The sequence below is a fragment of the Dendrobates tinctorius genome, unplaced genomic scaffold (assembly GCF_039654945.1).
Source record: "Dendrobates tinctorius isolate UK_male_01 unplaced genomic scaffold, ASM3965494v1 ptg000236l, whole genome shotgun sequence".
NCBI classification, from domain to species: domain Eukaryota; kingdom Metazoa; phylum Chordata; class Amphibia; order Anura; family Dendrobatidae; genus Dendrobates; species Dendrobates tinctorius.
The window spans coordinates 1,289,419-1,307,961 of NW_027361903.1; the positions used below are offsets into that span (position 1 = coordinate 1,289,419).

General features: G+C 50.3%; 1 protein-coding gene across 2 annotated transcripts in view; it reads right to left on the reverse strand.

The window, feature by feature from the left end:
* Nucleotides 1–18,543, reverse strand: part of LOC141060370 (pregnancy zone protein-like) — a 222,373-nt gene that overhangs the window by 47,717 nt on the left and 156,113 nt on the right. For both annotated transcript variants that reach the window (XM_073556576.1, XM_073556575.1), the window contains 3 exons: nucleotides 8,527–8,719; nucleotides 6,171–6,297; nucleotides 4,637–4,752 (listed from right to left, as the gene is read on the reverse strand). In XM_073556576.1, the coding sequence (XP_073412677.1) occupies nucleotides 4,637–4,752; nucleotides 6,171–6,297; nucleotides 8,527–8,719 (436 nt within the window). The remainder of the gene's footprint in view (nucleotides 1–4,636; nucleotides 4,753–6,170; nucleotides 6,298–8,526; nucleotides 8,720–18,543) is intronic.

Genomic DNA, 18,543 nt, shown 5'->3' on the forward strand with positions numbered 1-18,543 from the left:
TTATATACTTCTGGCCACATTCCGACTAGACGTGCCCGGCCTCGCTCCGTTCATTTTCATTGAGTGAGGCCACACATGTCTAGTCAGCATGTGACCACATGTATGTAAATTACCGGCACGAGAGAATCCTGACAGCGTTCAGTGAGCACTGTGAGAATTCAGAAGTCTGCAGTCACATAGAATGTCTGCAGACTCAGCACAAACCTGGACAACCCCTTTAATGTTCCTAACAAATAAAAACATGAGAATTAGTCAGTGTCACAAATAACATTTACATCCAGGTACCTTATAGATGACGTCTCTGCAGTCAGTCACCTTTTCTTCTTCTTGTCCAGACTCCATGATGAGTTTTCTCATCCACATCTCATCTCTGTAGACTTCCATCTTCTCCGGTCTTCTGCAGCAAATCTCCACATGACATCCTTAAAGATAGAAGTGTCATTATAATGCTCCTAAATAAAAATATCTGCAATATACTGTCTCCTCACACTATTCCCCTCCCTCCTCTAACATCCCACCTGTTCACCATACTGTCTCCTCATATATTTACCCCCTCACTCTCTATACTGTCTGCTCACACATACCCCTGACTCCCCATACTGTATCTGCACACATCCCATCACCCTCACTCCCCATACTGTGTCCACATACATTAACCCGTTAGCTCCCCATACTGTCTGCACTCATCCCCCATACTGTTTCCTCATACATACTCTTCATTTTGTGTCCTCAACTCTCCCCACACACACATTAAATACCATCCCCACTCCAAATCCCCCCACACATTAAGTATCCCCCATCCCCACTCAATAACCCCTCGTCCCTACTCCCAAATCCCCCCACACATTATGTACCCCCACTCCAAATCCCCCCACACATTAACCCCCATCCCCACTCATTAACCCCATCTCCACTCATTAACCCCCATCTCCACTCATTAACCCCCCACACATTAAACCCCATTCCCACTCATTAACCCCCATACATTAACCCCCATTTCCACACATTAACCATCTCCACTCATTAACTCCCCACTTATTAACCCCCATCCCCACATTAACCCCCATCTCCACTCATTAACCCCCACACTCATTAACCCCCACCCCCACACATTAACCCCCATCCCCACACAATAACCCCCCACACATTAACCCCCATCCCCACTCATTAACCCCATCTCCACTCATTAACCCCCACTCATTAACCCCATCTCCACTCATTAACCCCCACTCATTAACCCCATCTACACTCATTAACCCCCATCCCCACACATTAACCCCCCACCCCACTCATTAACCCCCACACATTAACCCCCATCTCCACTCATTAACCCCCACTCATTAACCCCATCTACACTCATTAACCCCCATCCCCACACATTAACCCCCCACACATTAACCCCCATCTCCACTCATTAACCCCCACAGATTAACCCCCATCTCCACTCATTAACCCCATCTCCACTCATTAGCCCCATGCCCACATTAACCCCCATCCCCACATTAACCCCCATCTCCACTCATTAACCCCCATCCCCACATTAACCCCCATCTCCACTCATTAACCCCCATCCCCACTCATTAACCCCCCCATCTCCCATCCTCGGTGGTTCTTCAGCTCCACAGAGGGGCACACTTACCACCAGCGTTTGCTCTGGGCGCCGGGGAGTGACGTCAGCAGCGTGATCACATGACCTGATCACGCTGCTGACGTCGCTCTGACCCGGCGGTCAGAGCTTCAATTGTACTGGCGTCTGTATAGACGCCAAGTACAATTGCTGCCTGGGAGCCGCCGCGGCCTCCTTCTCTGCGCTGGCTGTCAGCTTCACAGCCGACACAGAGAACAGCCGACTCACAGGATGGGGAGCGGCAGAACGCAGCCGCTGGGGGAGACACTGCGGACCGCTGCATTAGGCGGCCCGACTATGCCCCCCTGCTGCCTGCGCCCGGGGCAACTGCCCTGGTTGCCCCCCCTGGATACGCCTCTGCCCGACCCCTGCGATGTCGCTGGTGAGATCTGCCTCTGTGGCAGCTCACTAGCGACCACTTAGTGATGCACCAGCGATCCATATTGTTGTCGGGATCGCTGGTGCATCGCTAAGTGTAACGGTACCCTAAGGCCGCTCTTTGGCCATGAACTGCTTTAGCAAACATCAGGACCACACAATCATGATCTCGGTGTGTCAATTAGATTAAAGCGGAAGCCCCCACAATCTTTCAAACATTTTTCCGATGTAGTCACTTTTGACAGCAGCAACTAAGGGGTTAAACAGATATGGACGGTGCCAACACTGGTCGTTTGTGATACAACAAGTGGTCAGCTATAGTGGACAGCCGACAGCTGCTGGATTGTCACCTGTATGGGGATGCTATTCTCTTATAACTCAGGTCAGTAAAAAGACGTATTGGCTGTCATTAAGGGGTTAAAACAGATATTGTCACAAAATGATATTAAGTCTGTAGCTAAAAAGGCTCTGACCTTGGGATCGATCCGGTCACCCAGTTTGTTTTCCAGCTTTCCTGATGAATCTAATCGAGCAACTTGGCTTAACGCCACAGGGTTTATTAAGTGCGGAGCAAGTCGGTGCCAAGTATGTAATTATGTTAACACATTTTCTTCTTTATATGACAAAGAATTTGCAATACGCGATTATATTGGCTGCAATCCTGAGAATGTGGTGTACTGAGTGCAGAGTACAATATATCGGCTGCACCACGCGTCCATTAAGGCTATGTGCACATGCTGCGGATTCTGCTGCGGTTTACAATCTGCAGCACGTCAATTCTTTTCTACAGAACCGCTGCGGTTTCACACCTCATCCATTATGAGGTGTGAAACCGCAGGGCAAAACTGCAGGAAAATCCGCAGATAAACCGCAGGACTAAATCTGCAGATCCAAAAAACTCCGTGTGCACATAGCCTAAAAGTGCGGATTAGACGACATCTCTCTGCCGCAGTGAGTTCCACGCAATCTCAGCCTCTGCTGTTTCCAGACATTTCTATACTGGGAATGAAAAAGTCCATAAACCTCCAAGGGGAAGAAATTTACATCAGAAATTATAGAATCGTGAAACCCATTGGATGTTTGTGCTGGATACCTGAATTCCGCACAGTCTCAATGTGAGAGAAGATTTGATAAAGCAATATTAATTATTATTCAGAAATGCACATTTTATAGTTGATATAATTGCTATCGTGTGCAATAATCCTATATCTGTGATTGGTTTTTTCCTTTTTCTTTCATTTGCATATGTTCCATTTTTTAATTGTCTGTTCAATCAATGTTTTTCATTTATATATATATATATATATGTCCTTCTCCTACTATTAGGTAGATCATGAGTAAGACTTTTTAGATGAAACGCGTTGATCGCCGTCACTGGTGTGCCAGGTGTGCGCTATGCTTTGGATAGTTTAAGTTTTTCCAATAAAGGTTTATCCTATTTTTGCCTACTCCGTCTTGAGCTGGAGTCTTCCATTCTTCGCTTGATGTTTGCAGTAATTCTATCCACTCTCTCCCCCTCCCTTCATGGTCCTTTGTTTATCCCAGGTCGAATTTAATAAAACATGATAATCCAAGAGACAGGAAACATATATTTTCGGAATCGGTATAATTAAAGTTACGCATGGCAGAGTTTTGCGACTTCTAGGGTCACCAACCGAGGAAATGGTTTCTGCCCCCCAGAGAAACGCAGACGTGTCATATTTGGTCTCAAACGAAAGATAATTTTGCAATAATGTCGTCAGTCCGAGAGCTACCCGGCCAGAGATATGGCAAGTAGAAGTTTTAATAACTTTTAAACAAGGGGTGTACATCCCCTAGCTCACCCCACCTAGTCAGGTCAGCAAGAGAAAAGCATAAAGCTAAGACGCTCATTTGGGGGGGTTGTCAGATGCCAGAAGTGCCAGCTAAAATGCTGTGCTGAAGGACCATCCTCCCGTGGGAAGGTTCTCCTCCCCTTTATCAACACGTCCTACCTGGGACATGAGATAGGGTAAGTTTCTTATTTTAATCCTTTTCATTTGTAACTCTCTGTATATATTGTGTTCTGTCTCCTTTTGTAATATCTTTTGTATTTTTGTAAATACTGCCTATATTTTCTGGAGTAAATCTATAAAATTTACTAGTTTCGTTTTCCTTGCTCTATGATAGAACCGACACGTACCCCACGCCAAATTACGCTACCTGTGGGTTGGTTCCTGACACGATATAGTCTTTAGTATCAAACGAGGAACTGGTGGTAGCAAAGTTTTCTGGTGGTATTGGGAAACCCTGGCATTAATGGATTGGAGGTTTATGTATGTATTTCCTGCCTGAGACAAGTGATATACATACCACCCTCACTGCAAAGTGCCTGAGAGTCAGTGCACGACAAGGCAGTCTTTCCGGCGACTACTCATCCCAGGGGCAGTTCCCTGACAGACCTGAGGGTAAGAAGGGCGCCAGAGAGCTGCAAGTTCCTAACCTGTACTGTAAAGTAGAAATAGAAATTGTGGGGATTTATTTATCACCCGACTATATAATATATAAATTCCTGACAATTCAGGGCTATCTCCCCCGAATCTCTGACATCGCCCTTTCATACTCCCCCCCTCCCAGGCGGAGGTCTCTGTGCTCAGCGCTCGCAGCACTCACCACCACCGTCTTGATCACCACATCTTTGTGGACTTCTCTTGGGACCCTCGGTTCCTGTCCATCACACAGTTCCTCGCTGTTCACAGCTTCAGCGATAATAGTGACGTTCACCTGCCCTGAAGAAGGAGGAGAAGTCAGCAATAAAATAATACAGGACGTCATGTGACACTGGTTCCTGTATTTATCAACCCCAGAGGATACAGTGCAAAGGGGAGTATGATGACCATTGGGGGAGGGGCTGACAACCCCTCACATGTATACAAGCAGGTTGTCAGCAGTAATTGCTGTCGCTGGAATATAATGGATGTGGTCAAATGTAATGTCAGTGATATCATCACCAGGGGGCGGGGCTGACAACCGCAAGGGGTGTGGTCTCATGTCTATATATTAGTAATGTTATTGTAGGAGTGGTGAAGCTGACGGTCTACTCTCTGACACTCTAAAAAGGTTAAATATATTTGATGTTCACGTTTGTTATAAAAGGATGACACTCACTGCGGCTGCAGTTAGCTTAGACTGGGTTAACTGTAATGGCCGGCCCAGTTTGGAAGGGGGAACTGAGAGTTAGCGTCAAGGACAGGAAGAGACAGGGTGAGTGAGTTCTGAGCAGTGTCAGGCTCAAGACGGGGTCACCAAGGACATCATGAGCCCAGAGGCAATCCACCCCTCCTGACGAGTCCCCCTTTGCCGGCCTGGGAGCCTTGAGATGTCAGGGACCGGGGGCACATTCCTTCTGCGAGGCTGCATGAGAAACTGGACTCAGACAGTGAAAAGCAGAGTAAGATGGAATCCAGATGTACTGTTAGCAAAGGAGAAGATCCCACAGAGCTAGAAGAGATAAGAAAACGGATGTTCTACCTAAACCGAGAACCAGGGCTGAAGTTGTGACCGGTACCTGTGAGAGCTGACAACCCACTGGGCCTTATCCTCTACACCCGCCTGTAAATATTGTAAATACTCCCAATCACCAAGTAAAAGTTTGCTCATTTTTATGAACCTCGTCTCTTCTGGATTAATTGCTACCCTGGTTCCAGAAGAGGGATTTCTGGTGTCAGAAGAGGTCTGCGGGCCAGAAGTAAGCGTGATGCCCCTCACAGACAAAAGCACGCCGGGACTAGGACACAAGATGTTTGTAGAATGCCAGAGCGAGTGGGAACAGAAGCTCACCCATGACTACCTCGCTTGGGCATCTTACATCCTCACCAGGGGGCGGAGCTGACAACCATAAAGGGTGTGGCCTCATGTCACTATATCAGTGATGTCATCACCAAAGGGTGGGGCTGACCATAATGGGTGTGGTCTCATGTCACTATATCAGTGATGTCATCACCAGGGGGTGGGGCTAACAACCATAAGGGGTGTGGTCTCACATCACTATATCAGTGATGTCATCACCAGGGGGTGGGGCTAACAACCATAAGGGGTGTGGTCTCACATCACTATATCAGTGATGTCATCACCAGGGGGTGGGGCTAGCAACCATAATGGGCGTATATGGAGTGTGGTGTCATTCAGGTGGCGCTCCTGTTCTCACCTAGTGTCATTGGAGTCACATCAAAATGAGTTGTCATTTTTTCCCCTCCGGTGAGACAGAACGATTTCTTGCCGTTTTCCTCGTTCTTAAGTCGTGATTGTTTAGACGACGGTAGAGAGATGTCAATCTGGGGGTGAAACAAGACATACAGTGGGTGTAATGATAGTCTGCAGAGTACTGATGGCGGGGGAAGCTAATCAGAGTTGCTGATTGGCTGCAGCGGTCACCTGAAGCCTCCCCACTGGTAAGGCTGATGTCACCCAGCTGTGGACGAGGAGCCACATGTGGCCGGAGGGCCCATGATGTGTGGATTGTGGCTGTCTGCCATGAGCAGCAGGTGTAGCGGCCATGAAGAGCAGGTCTACAGATGGAGGCGACTTTTGTGAGCAGCCCCCGCACAAAAATCTGCACAGGTCTCTTCAGTTTGAAAAAAAAACGAAGGACGCATCAATTTTTTTTTTCGAACAGTGGAAAGAAAGTGGCCAATTTTTATGGACGTTCATTAATATCTGGACGGTTGGTGACGCTGAGCCGAGTGTGGCTCGCAACTAGGTGAGAAATGTTTGGGACCACTGTGGTTGTGGAGACCAGGAGAGCGGTGGAGGACACAGTATGAGATACTGTCCGGTGTCTGTCCAGTAGGTGTGAGCGTGCATCATTATCTACTTTCCCACCACCTCCAGCCCATTAGGACATTCATGAACTATGGCGGAAGGTACAGTCATGGCCAAAAGTTTAGAGAATGACACAAATATTAATTTTTACAAAGTCTACTGCTTCATTTTTTCTAATGGCAATTTGCATATACTCCAGAATGTTATAAAGAGTGATCAGCTTAACAGCAATTACTTGCAAAGTCAATATTTGCCTAGAAAATGAACTTTATCCCCCAAAACACATTTCAACATCATTGCAGCCCTGCCTTAAAAGGACCAGCTAACATCGTTTCAGTGATTGCTCCATTAACACAGGTGTGGGTGTTGATGAGGACAGGGCTGGAGATCAATCTGTCATGATTAAGTAAGAATGACACCACTGGACACTTTAAAAGGAGGCTGGTGCTTGGCATCGTTTCTCTTCTGTTAACCATGGTTATCTCTAAAGAAACACGTGCAGTCATCATTGCACTGCACAAAAATAGCCTAACAGGGAAGAGTATCGCAGCTAGAAAGATTGCACCTCAGTCAACAATCTATTGCAGCATCAAGAACTTCAAGGAGAGAGGTTCCCTTGTTGCCAAAAAGGCTCCAGGGCGCCCAAGAAAGACCAGCAAGCGCCAGGACCGTCTCTTAAAAGTTTTTCAGCTACGGGATCGGGCTACCAGCAGTGCAGAGCTTGCTCAGGAATGGCAGCAGGCAGGTGTGAGTGCATCTGCACGCACTGTGAGGCAGAGACTCTTGGAGCAAGGCCTGGTCTCAAGGAGGGCAGCAAAGAAGCCACTTCTCTCCAGAAAAAAACATCATGGACAGACTGATATTCTGCAAGAGGTACAGGGAGTGGACTGCTGAGGACTGGGGTAAAGTCATTTTATCTGATGAATCCCCTTTTCGATTGTTTGGGACATGTGGAAAACCGCTTATTCGGAGAAGACCAGGTGAGCGCTACCACCAGTCTTGTCTCATGCCAACTGTCAAGCATCCTGAAACCATTCATGTGTGGGGTGGCTTCTCAGCCAAGGGAATGGGCTCTCTCTCAGTCTTGCCTAAAAACACAGCCATGAATAAAGAATGGTACCAGAATGACCTCCGAGAGCAACTTCTCCCAACCGTCCAAGAGCAGTTTGGCGATCAACAATGCCTTTTTCAACATGATGGAGCACCTTGCCATAAAGCAAAGGTGATAACTAAATGGCTCAGGGAACAAAACATAGAGATTTTGGGACCATGGCCTGGAAACTCCCCAGATCTTAATCCCATTGAGAACTTGTGGTCAATCATCAAGAGACGGGTGGACAAACAAAAACCTTCAAATTCAGACACAATAAAAGCATTGATTTTGCAAGAATGGACTGCTATCAGTCAGGATTTGATCCAGAAGTTGATTGAGAGCATGCCAGGGAGAATTGCTGAGGTCCTGAAGAAGAAGGGTCAACACTGCAAATATTGACTTGCTGCATTAACTCATTCTGTCAATATAACCTTTTGTTACTCATAATATGATTGCAATTATATTTCTGTATGTGATAAAAACATCTGACAGACACACATAAAAACCAGAGGGCAGCAGATCATGTGAAAATATAATATTTGTGTCATTCTCTAAACTTTTGGCCATGACTGTATATTCTAATGATGAACGATGTGATTTTCTGGTCCTGATGGAATCCCCCTGCCTCGTACACCAGGAGGACATTTACCTTCATAGCGTGACTCATGGAGTTCAAGACTGAGACTTTGATTGAGTACTTTTCGCCACGTATCACTGAGTATGGGAGGGTGAGCTCTACAAAGAACGGCTGGAAAGTTTTAAGGTGAACTGGAGAAGAGAGACCCAACCCTCCAGAACCAGCGTCTGGGACAGAAACCGGCATCTTAGCAGAACCAGTCAATCTGCAGAAAAGAAAAAAAAACATTAAGATTCAGAGAACTACGTACATCCTTGGATGGACGATCTAATGGCGATCATTGATGACCTCACAGCAGAGACGTCTGGGGGATTTAGGAAGGAAAGTCAGAACTTGTCCCATTTGCCACCACTACCATCACCTGGACAGAGCTTCACGACCACTGACGTATAGGTACGTCCACGGTTGTGTTCTTGCCTTTGATGCGGGCTCTGGCACTGAGCCCGCATCTTTCCCGCACATGACAGCTGACCTCTCATGTGCTTCTAACATCTCTCATGTGCTGTTAACCAGTTAAATGCCGCTGTCAATCACTGACAGGAGCATTTTACGCTGTCGGCACGTCACAAGTCCCTTCCATTGGAGCCCCTGTCATGTGATCACGGGGCGCCCATTGGTTTTCATGAAAGCCGGGGGTCTGCAGAAGACCTCCGTGTCTGTCCTTGTAAATCTCTTATGAACGCCGGCCATGGGATATGCAGCCCTGTATCAGGGGCGGGCTGGGCCGGGTGGCAGGAGGGCAAGATGCTGCCTAAGCAGCTGCACAGGGCCGCTGGAGGACAGACAGGTCACGGCAGGGCTGAGCAATGTTCGTTGGGCATTTTCCTCAGTGTGTGTAAAGTGTCTCACTTCCGCCCTCTCCCCTGCCCCACTTCCGTCCTCCTTCCCCCGCCCCACTTCCGTCCTCCTTCCCCCGCCTCACTTCCGCCCTCTCCCCTGCCCCACTTCCGCCCTCTCCCCTGCCTCACTTCCGCCCTCTCCCCTGCCCCACTTCCGTCCTCCTTCCCCCGCCCCACTTCCGTCCTCCTTCCCCCGCTCCACTTCCGCCCTCTCCCCTGCCCCACTTCCGTCCTCCTTCCCCCGCCTCACTTCCGCCCTCTCCCCTGCCCCACTTCCGCCCTCTCCCCTGCCTCACTTCCGCCCTCTCCCCTGCCCCACTTCCGTCCTCCTTCCCCTGCCTCACTTCCGCCCTCTCCCCTGCCCCACTTCCGCCCTCTCCCCTGCCTCACTTCCGCCCTCTCCCCTGCCCCACTTCCGTCCTCCTTCCCCCGCCTCACTTCCGCCCTCTCCCCTGCCCCACTTCCGCCCTCTCCCCTGCCTCACTTCCGCCCTCTCCCCTGCCCCACTTCCGTCCTCCTTCCCCCGCCTCACTTCCGCCCTCTCCCCTGCCTCACTTCCGCCCTCTCCCCTGCCCCACTTCCGCCCTCTCCCCCGCCTCACTTCCGCCCTCTCCCCTGCCCCACTTCCGTCCTCCTTCCCCGCCCCACTTCCGTTCTGCACTATGAAGGCTCTCTACCACACAGCTGAATCACAGCATGACGTCATCTCCTGCAGCGGCGGCTTATTATTCCAACCCCTGGCTTGCTGAGCCTGAGCCCACCTGCATCTTCAGCAGCAGATGGCCGCCTGTCTCCCCTGCCTGCTGAGTGCTTGTGGCGCCTCCTCCCCCTGTATTGGAGTCTTTCTGCTCCTCACCTCTCCTACTTCCCTCCCGTTTGCCTTCATCTTCCATCACACTTGTTTTCTGTATTACATATTTTAGCCGCTGCTCTCCATTTTATTCCCTTTTTTTCATCCTTACCTTTAGTTACCCCTTCTGTTATATAATTATTATTTTATCACCCTCTGTTTTCTTTTTTTCCCCCTCACTTTCTATACCTAGTCCCTTCCTTGACTTTCTCACCTCCTTTAATCCTTCTGTGCCTTATCAATAAGGCTGTGTGCACACGCTGCGGATTCACCTGCGGTTTTACCTGTGGATTTTCATCTCCACAATGCAGGAGATGGGAATCCGCAGAAAGAACTGACATGCTGCGGATTGTAACCCGCAGCGACTCCGCAGCGTGTGCGCGGAGCCTAACTCTTCTCCTCACCCTTATGTGCACACACTGCGGATTCTGCTGCGGATTTGGCCTCTGCGGATCTGCAGACAGTGTACGGTACATGTAAGTCTATGGGATTTACAATCCGCAGTGCACACGCTGCAGTTTTTTCACTGCAGAAAAGCTGTGGTTTTTAAATCCGCAGAAAGAATTGACATCTCAATTCTGTGGATTCCGCTGCGGTTTGCCACCTATTCCATTGTCCAGGTGTCAAACTGCAGAGCAAAACCGCAAGTAAAACCGCAGGCCAATCCGCAAGTAAAACCGCAGGCCAATCCGCAAGTAAAACCGCAGGCCAATCCGCAAGTAAAACCGCAGGCCAATCCGCAAGTAAAACCGCAGGCCAATCCGCAAGTAAAACCGCAGGCCAATCCGCAAGTAAAACCGCTGGCCAATCCGCAAGTAAAACCGCAGGCCAATCCGCAAGTAAAACCGCAGGCCAATCCGCAAGTAAAACCGCAGGCCAATCCGCAAGTAAAACCGCTGGCCAATCCCCAAGTAAAACCGCAGGCCAATCCGCAAGTAAAACCGCAGGCCAATCCGCAAGTAAAACCGCAGGCCAATCCCCAAGTAAAACCGCAGGCCAATCCGCAAGTAAAACCGCAGGCCAATCCGCAAGTAAAACCGCTGGCCAATCCGCAAGTAAAACCGCAGGCCAATCCGCAAGTAAAACCGCAGGCCAATCCGCAAGTAAAACCGCAGGCCAATCCGCAAGTAAAACCGCTGGCCAATCCGCAAGTAAAACCGCAGGCCAATCCGCAAGTAAAACCGCTGGCCAATCCCCAAGTAAAACCGCAGGCCAATCCCCAAGTAAAACCGCAGGCCAATCCGCAAGTAAAACCGCAGGCCAATCCGCAAGTAAAACCGCAGGCCAATCCGCAAGTAAAACCGCAGGCCAATCCGCAAGTAAAACCGCAGGCCAATCCGCAAGTAAAACCGCTGGCCAATCCGCAAGTAAAACCGCAGGCCAATCCGCAAGTAAAACCGCAGGCCAATCCCCAAGTAAAACCGCAGGCCAATCCGCAAGTAAAACCGCAGGCCAATCCCCAAGTAAAACCGCAGGCCAATCCCCAAGTAAAACCGCAGGCCAATCCGCAAGTAAAACCGCAGGCCAATCCCCAAGTAAAACCGCAGGCCAATCCGCAAGTAAAACCGCAGGCCAATCCCCAAGTAAAACCGCAGGCCAATCCCCAAGTAAAACCGCAGGCCAATCCGCAAGTAAAACCGCAGGCCAATCCGCAAGTAAAACCGCAGGCCAATCCGCAAGTAAAACCGCAGGCCAATCCCCAAGTAAAACCGCAGGCCAATCCCCAAGTAAAACCGCAGGCCAATCCGCAAGTAAAGCCGCTGGCCAATCCGCAAGTAAAACCGCAGGCCAATCCCCAAGTAAAACCGCAGGCCAATCCCCAAGTAAAACCGCTGGCCAATCCGCAAGTAAAACCGCAGGCCAATCCCCAAGTAAAACCGCTGGCCAATCCGCAAGTAAAACCGCTGGCCAATCCGCAAGTAAAACCGCTGGCCAATCCGCAAGTAAAACCGCTGGCCAATCCGCAAGTAAAACCGCAGGCCAATCCGCAAGTAAAACCGCAGGCCAATCCCCAAGTAAAACCGCTGGCCAATCCGCAAGTAAAACCGCTGGCCAATCCGCAAGTAAAACCGCAGGCCAATCCCCAAGTAAAACCGCAGGCCAATCCGCAAGTAAAACCGCAGGCCAATCCGCAAGTAAAACCGCAGGCCAATCCCCAAGTAAAACCGCTGGCCAATCCGCAAGTAAAACCGCTGGCCAATCCGCAAGTAAAACCGCTGGCCAATCCGCAAGTAAAACCGCTGGCCAATCCGCAAGTAAAACCGCAGGCCAATCCGCAAGTAAAACCGCTGGCCAATCCGCAAGTAAAACCGCAGGCCAATCCGCAAGTAAAACCGCAGGCCAATCCGCAAGTAAAACCGCTGGCCAATCCGCAAGTAAAACCGCAGGCCAATCCGCAAGTAAAACCGCAGGCCAATCCGCAAGTAAAACCGCAGGCCAATCCCCAAGTAAAACCGCTGGCCAATCCGCAAGTAAAACCGCTGGCCAATCCGCAAGTAAAACCGCAGGCCAATCCGCAAGTAAAACCGCAGGCCAATCCGCAAGTAAAACCGCTGGCCAATCCGCAAGTAAAACCGCAGGCCAATCCGCAAGTAAAACCGCAGGCCAATCCGCAAGTAAAACCGCAGGCCAATCCCCAAGTAAAACCGCAGGCCAATCCGCAAGTAAAACCGCAGGCCAATCCGCAAGTAAAACCGCTGGCCAATCCGCAAGTAAAACCGCAGGCCAATCCGCAAGTAAAACCGCAGGCCAATCCGCAAGTAAAACCGCTGGCCAATCCGCAAGTAAAACCGCTGGCCAATCCGCAAGTAAAACCGCAGGCCAATCCGCAAGTAAAACCGCAGGCCAATCCGCAAGTAAAACCGCAGGCCAATCCGCAAGTAAAACCGCAGGCCAATCCCCAAGTAAAACCGCAGGCCAATCCGCAAGTAAAACCGCAGGCCAATCCGCAAGTAAAACCGCTGTCCAATCCGCAAGTAAAACCGCTGGCCAATCCGCAAGTAAAACCGCTGGCCAATCCGCAAGTAAAACCGCAGGCCAATCCCCAAGTAAAACCGCTGGCCAATCCGCAAGTAAAACCGCAGGCCAATCCGCAAGTAAAACCGCAGGCCAATCCGCAAGTAAAACCGCTGGCCAATCCGCAAGTAAAACCGCAGGCCAATCCGCAAGTAAAACCGCTGGCCAATCCGCAAGTAAAACCGCAGGCCAATCCGCAAGTAAAACCGCAGGCCAATCCGCAAGTAAAACCGCTGGCCAATCCGCAAGTAAAACCGCAGGCCAATCCCCAAGTAAAACCGCTGGCCAATCCGCAAGTAAAACCGCAGGCCAATCCGCAAGTAAAACCGCAGGCCAATCCGCAAGTAAAACCGCAGGCCAATCCCCAAGTAAAACCGCAGGCCAATCCGCAAGTAAAACCGCAGGCCAATCCGCAAGTAAAACCGCAGGCCAATCCCCAAGTAAAACCGCAGGCCAATCCGCAAGTAAAACCGCAGGCCAATCCCCAAGTAAAACCGCAGGCCAATCCGCAAGTAAAACCGCAGGCCAATCCCCAAGTAAAACCGCAGGCCAATCCGCAAGTAAAACCGCTGGCCAATCCGCAAGTAAAACCGCTGGCCAATCCCCAAGTAAAACCGCAGGCCAATCCGCAAGTAAAACCGCTGGCCAATCCGCAAGTAAAACCGCTGGCCAATCCGCAAGTAAAACCGCAGGCCAATCCCCAAGTAAAACCGCAGGCCAATCCGCAAGTAAAACCGCTGGCCAATCCGCAAGTAAAACCGCAGGCCAATCCCCAAGTAAAACCGCAGGCCAATCCGCAAGTAAAACCGCAGGCCAATCCCCAAGTAAAACCGCAGGCCAATCCGCAAGTAAAACCGCAGGCCAATCCGCAAGTAAAACCGCAGGCCAATCCGCAAGTAAAACCGCTGGCCAATCCGCAAGTAAAACCGCAGGCCAATCCCCAAGTAAAACCGCTGGCCAATCCGCAAGTAAAACCGCAGGCCAATCCCCAAGTAAAACCGCAGGCCAATCCGCAAGTAAAACCGCAGGCCAATCCCCAAGTAAAACCGCAGGCCAATCCGCAAGTAAAACCGCAGGCCAATCCGCAAGTAAAACCGCAGGCCAATCCCCAAGTAAAACCGCAGGCCAATCCGCAAGTAAAACCGCAGGCCAATCCCCAAGTAAAACCGCAGGCCAATCCGCAAGTAAAACCGCAGGCCAATCCCCAAGTAAAACCGCAGGCCAATCCGCAAGTAAAACCGCTGGCCAATCCGCAAGTAAAACCGCTGGCCAATCCCCAAGTAAAACCGCAGGCCAATCCGCAAGTAAAACCGCAGGCCAATCCGCAAGTAAAACCGCTGGCCAATCCGCAAGTAAAACCGCAGGCCAATCCCCAAGTAAAACCGCAGGCCAATCCGCAAGTAAAACCGCAGGCCAATCCCCAAGTAAAACCGCAGGCCAATCCGCAAGTAAAACCGCTGGCCAATCCGCAAGTAAAACCGCTGGCCAATCCGCAAGTAAAACCGCAGGCCAATCCGCAAGTAAAACCGCAGGCCAATCCGCAAGTAAAACCGCTGGCCAATCCGCAAGTAAAACCGCAGGCCAATCCGCAAGTAAAACCGCAGGCCAATCCGCAAGTAAAACCGCAGGCCAATCCCCAAGTAAAACCGCTGGCCAATCCGCAAGTAAAACCGCTGGCCAATCCGCAAGTAAAACCGCAGGCCAATCCGCAAGTAAAACCGCAGGCCAATCCGCAAGTAAAACCGCAGGCCAATCCGCAAGTAAAACCGCAGGCCAATCCCCAAGTAAAACCGCAGGCCAATCCGCAAGTAAAACCGCAGGCCAATCCGCAAGTAAAACCGCTGGCCAATCCGCAAGTAAAACCGCAGGCCAATCCGCAAGTAAAACCGCAGGCCAATCCGCAAGTAAAACCGCTGGCCAATCCGCAAGTAAAACCGCAGGCCAATCCGCAAGTAAAACCGCTGGCCAATCCGCAAGTAAAACCGCAGGCCAATCCGCAAGTAAAACCGCTGGCCAATCCGCAAGTAAAACCGCAGGCCAATCCGCAAGTAAAACCGCAGGCCAATCCCCAAGTAAAACCGCTGGCCAATCCGCAAGTAAAACCGCTGGCCAATCCGCAAGTAAAACCGCAGGCCAATCCGCAAGTAAAACCGCAGGCCAATCCGCAAGTAAAACCGCTGGCCAATCCGCAAGTAAAACCGCAGGCCAATCCGCAAGTAAAACCGCTGGCCAATCCGCAAGTAAAACCGCAGGCCAATCCGCAAGTAAAACCGCTGGCCAATCCGCAAGTAAAACCGCTGGCCAATCCGCAAGTAAAACCGCAGGCCAATCCCCAAGTAAAACCGCTGGCCAATCCGCAAGTAAAACCGCAGGCCAATCCGCAAGTAAAACCGCAGGCCAATCCGCAAGTAAAACCGCAGGCCAATCCCCAAGTAAAACCGCAGGCCAATCCGCAAGTAAAACCGCAGGCCAATCCGCAAGTAAAACCGCAGGCCAATCCGCAAGTAAAACCGCTGGCCAATCCGCAAGTAAAACCGCAGGCCAATCCGCAAGTAAAACCGCAGGCCAATCCGCAAGTAAAACCGCAGGCCAATCCGCAAGTAAAACCGCAGGCCAATCCGCAAGTAAAACCGCAGGCCAATCCGCAAGTAAAACCGCAGGCCAATCCGCAAGTAAAACCGCAGGCCAATCCGCAAGTAAAACCGCAGGCCAATCCGCAAGTAAAACCGCTGGCCAATCCGCAAGTAAAACCGCTGGCCAATCCGCAAGTAAAACCGCAGGCCAATCCGCAAGTAAAACCGCAGGCCAATCCGCAAGTAAAACCGCTGGCCAATCCGCAAGTAAAACCGCAGGCCAATCCGCAAGTAAAACCGCAGGCCAATCCGCAAGTAAAACCGCTGGCCAATCCCCAAGTAAAACCGCTGGCCAATCCGCAAGTAAAACCGCAGGCCAATCCGCAAGTAAAACCGCAGGCCAATCCCCAAGTAAAACCGCAGGCCAATCCGCAAGTAAAACCGCAGGCCAATCCGCAAGTAAAACCGCAGGCCAATCCCCAAGTAAAACCGCAGGCCAATCCCCAAGTAAAACCGCTGGCCAATCCGCAAGTAAAACCGCAGGCCAATCCGGAAGTAAAACCGCTGGCCAATCCGCAAGTAAAACCGCAGGCCAATCCCCAAGTAAAACCGCTGGCCAATCCGCAAGTAAAACCGCAGGCCAATCCCCAAGTAAAACCGCAGGCCAATCCGCAAGTAAAACCGCAGGCCAATCATTTTCATTTTAGCTGCAGTTTTACCTGCGGATCCGCAGATACAAATCCGCTGGTGAATCCGCAGCGTGTGCACATCGCCTCACTGACATTCCATGTTCATATCTTATTTGTTCCCACCTCCAGGACATATTCCCGTTTTTTTTTTCCTTTTCTTCTTTTTTTTCTGTATTTTTGGCTATGTGCCCACAGAATTGTCTGCAGCATTCTGCAACCCCCCCTGCAAAATGCAAGCGCTTTCAGCTTGTGGAATGCTTCTGCTTTACCAAGTGGTTTGTAGCATCGCTTGGGACGTGATTGACAGGTCGGTCGCACACAGCATAGCGCTCGACAAGTGTGACCAAATTTTACTACCGAGGCTGCCTATGCTGCAACAATAGTAAAAGATAGAATTTAAAAAAATAAAATAATAACTATGGATATACGCCCTCGATCTCCTCAGCGGTGCTGCCGGCAAGTTCCGTTCCCAGTGATGCAGCATTGCGACAATGACCTCTGATGACGTAGCGGTCACAAAGGTCCTATTGGCGTGAAGCACGCCTGGGAGCAAAGCCGCCGCCTGCACCGCTGAGGACTGGGAGGACTGCGGGGGCCGACAGAGGGTGAGTATAGCACTATTTTTTATTTTAATTCTTTTTACAGGGATATGGTACACAGGGCATGGTGGACAGTCTCCCCTCCTCCAAACCCTGGGCACCATCCGCACATGAAGCACTCACTTCATGCATGGTGGGCACAGCCACATGCGTAAAGTGAGCATTTCAATGCAATCCTATGGCAGCGGAATCGCCGCAATTCCGCCAAATTAATGGACATGCTGCGGATTTTTCCGCAATGCGATTCAGCAGTGGAAAAATCCGCAACATTGGCACAGCAACTGCGGAATCCCATTGGGATTGCATGGGATGTGTTTTAAGTAGCATTTTTTAAGCATTTCCGCGGTAGCACTTAAAAAACGCAACGTGGGCACACAGCCTTTTACTTATTCTTTTTCTCTATTTCCATGTATTTACTGACCGTGCAGGACGTTTGGCATTTTCCACAGAACACCAGGATTGGCAAATTCGCCACTGGCGCCCTGTGCTCTTCACAGATGAAAGCAGGTTCACCCTGAGCACATGTGACAGAGTCTGGAGACGCCGTGGAGAGCAATCTGCTGCCAGCAACATCCTTCAGCATGACCGGTTTGGCAGTGGGTCAGTAATGGTGTGGGGTGGCATTTCTTTGGAGGGCCGCACGGTGTTGGGCTGTGAGCACAACCCCCATCTGTGGACGTCGGGCCCTCAGACCGTCCTCATGGAGTCAGTTTCTAACCGTTTGTGCAGCCACATGCACATTTGTGGTCTGCTGGAGGTCATTTTACAGGGCTCTGGCAGCTAACCTCCTGTTCCTCCTTGCACAAAGGCTGAGGTAGCGGTCCTGCTGCAGGGTTGATGCCTTCCTGCGGCCCACTCCACGTCTCCTGGTGTACTGGCCTGTCTCCTGCCTCTGCAAACTACGCTGGCAGGCACAGCAAACCTTCTTGCAACAGCTGGCATTGATGTGCCATCCTGGATGAGCTGCACTACCTGAGCCACTTGTGTGGGTTGTAGAGTCCGTCTCATGTTACCACGAGTGTGAAAGCACAACCAACAATCAATAGTGACCAAAACATCAGCCAGAAAGCATTGGTACTGAGATGTTGTCTGTGGTCCCCACCTGCAGAACCACTCCTTTATTGAGGGTGTCTTGATAATTGCCAATAATTTCCATCTGTTGTCTGTTCCATTTGCACAACAGCATGTGAAATTGATTGTCAATCAGTGTTGCTTCCTAAGTGGACAGTTTGATTTCACAGAATTTTGATTTACTTGGAGTTATATTCTGTTGTTTAAGTGTTCCCTTTTCTTGTTGAGCAGTGTTTGTGTATATATATACAGTACAGACCAAAAGTTTGGACACACCTCATTCAAAGAGTTTTCTTTATTTTCATGACTATGAAAATTGTGGATTCACTCTGAAGGCATCAAAACTATGAATTACCACATGTGGAATTATATAATTAACAAAAAAGTGTGAAA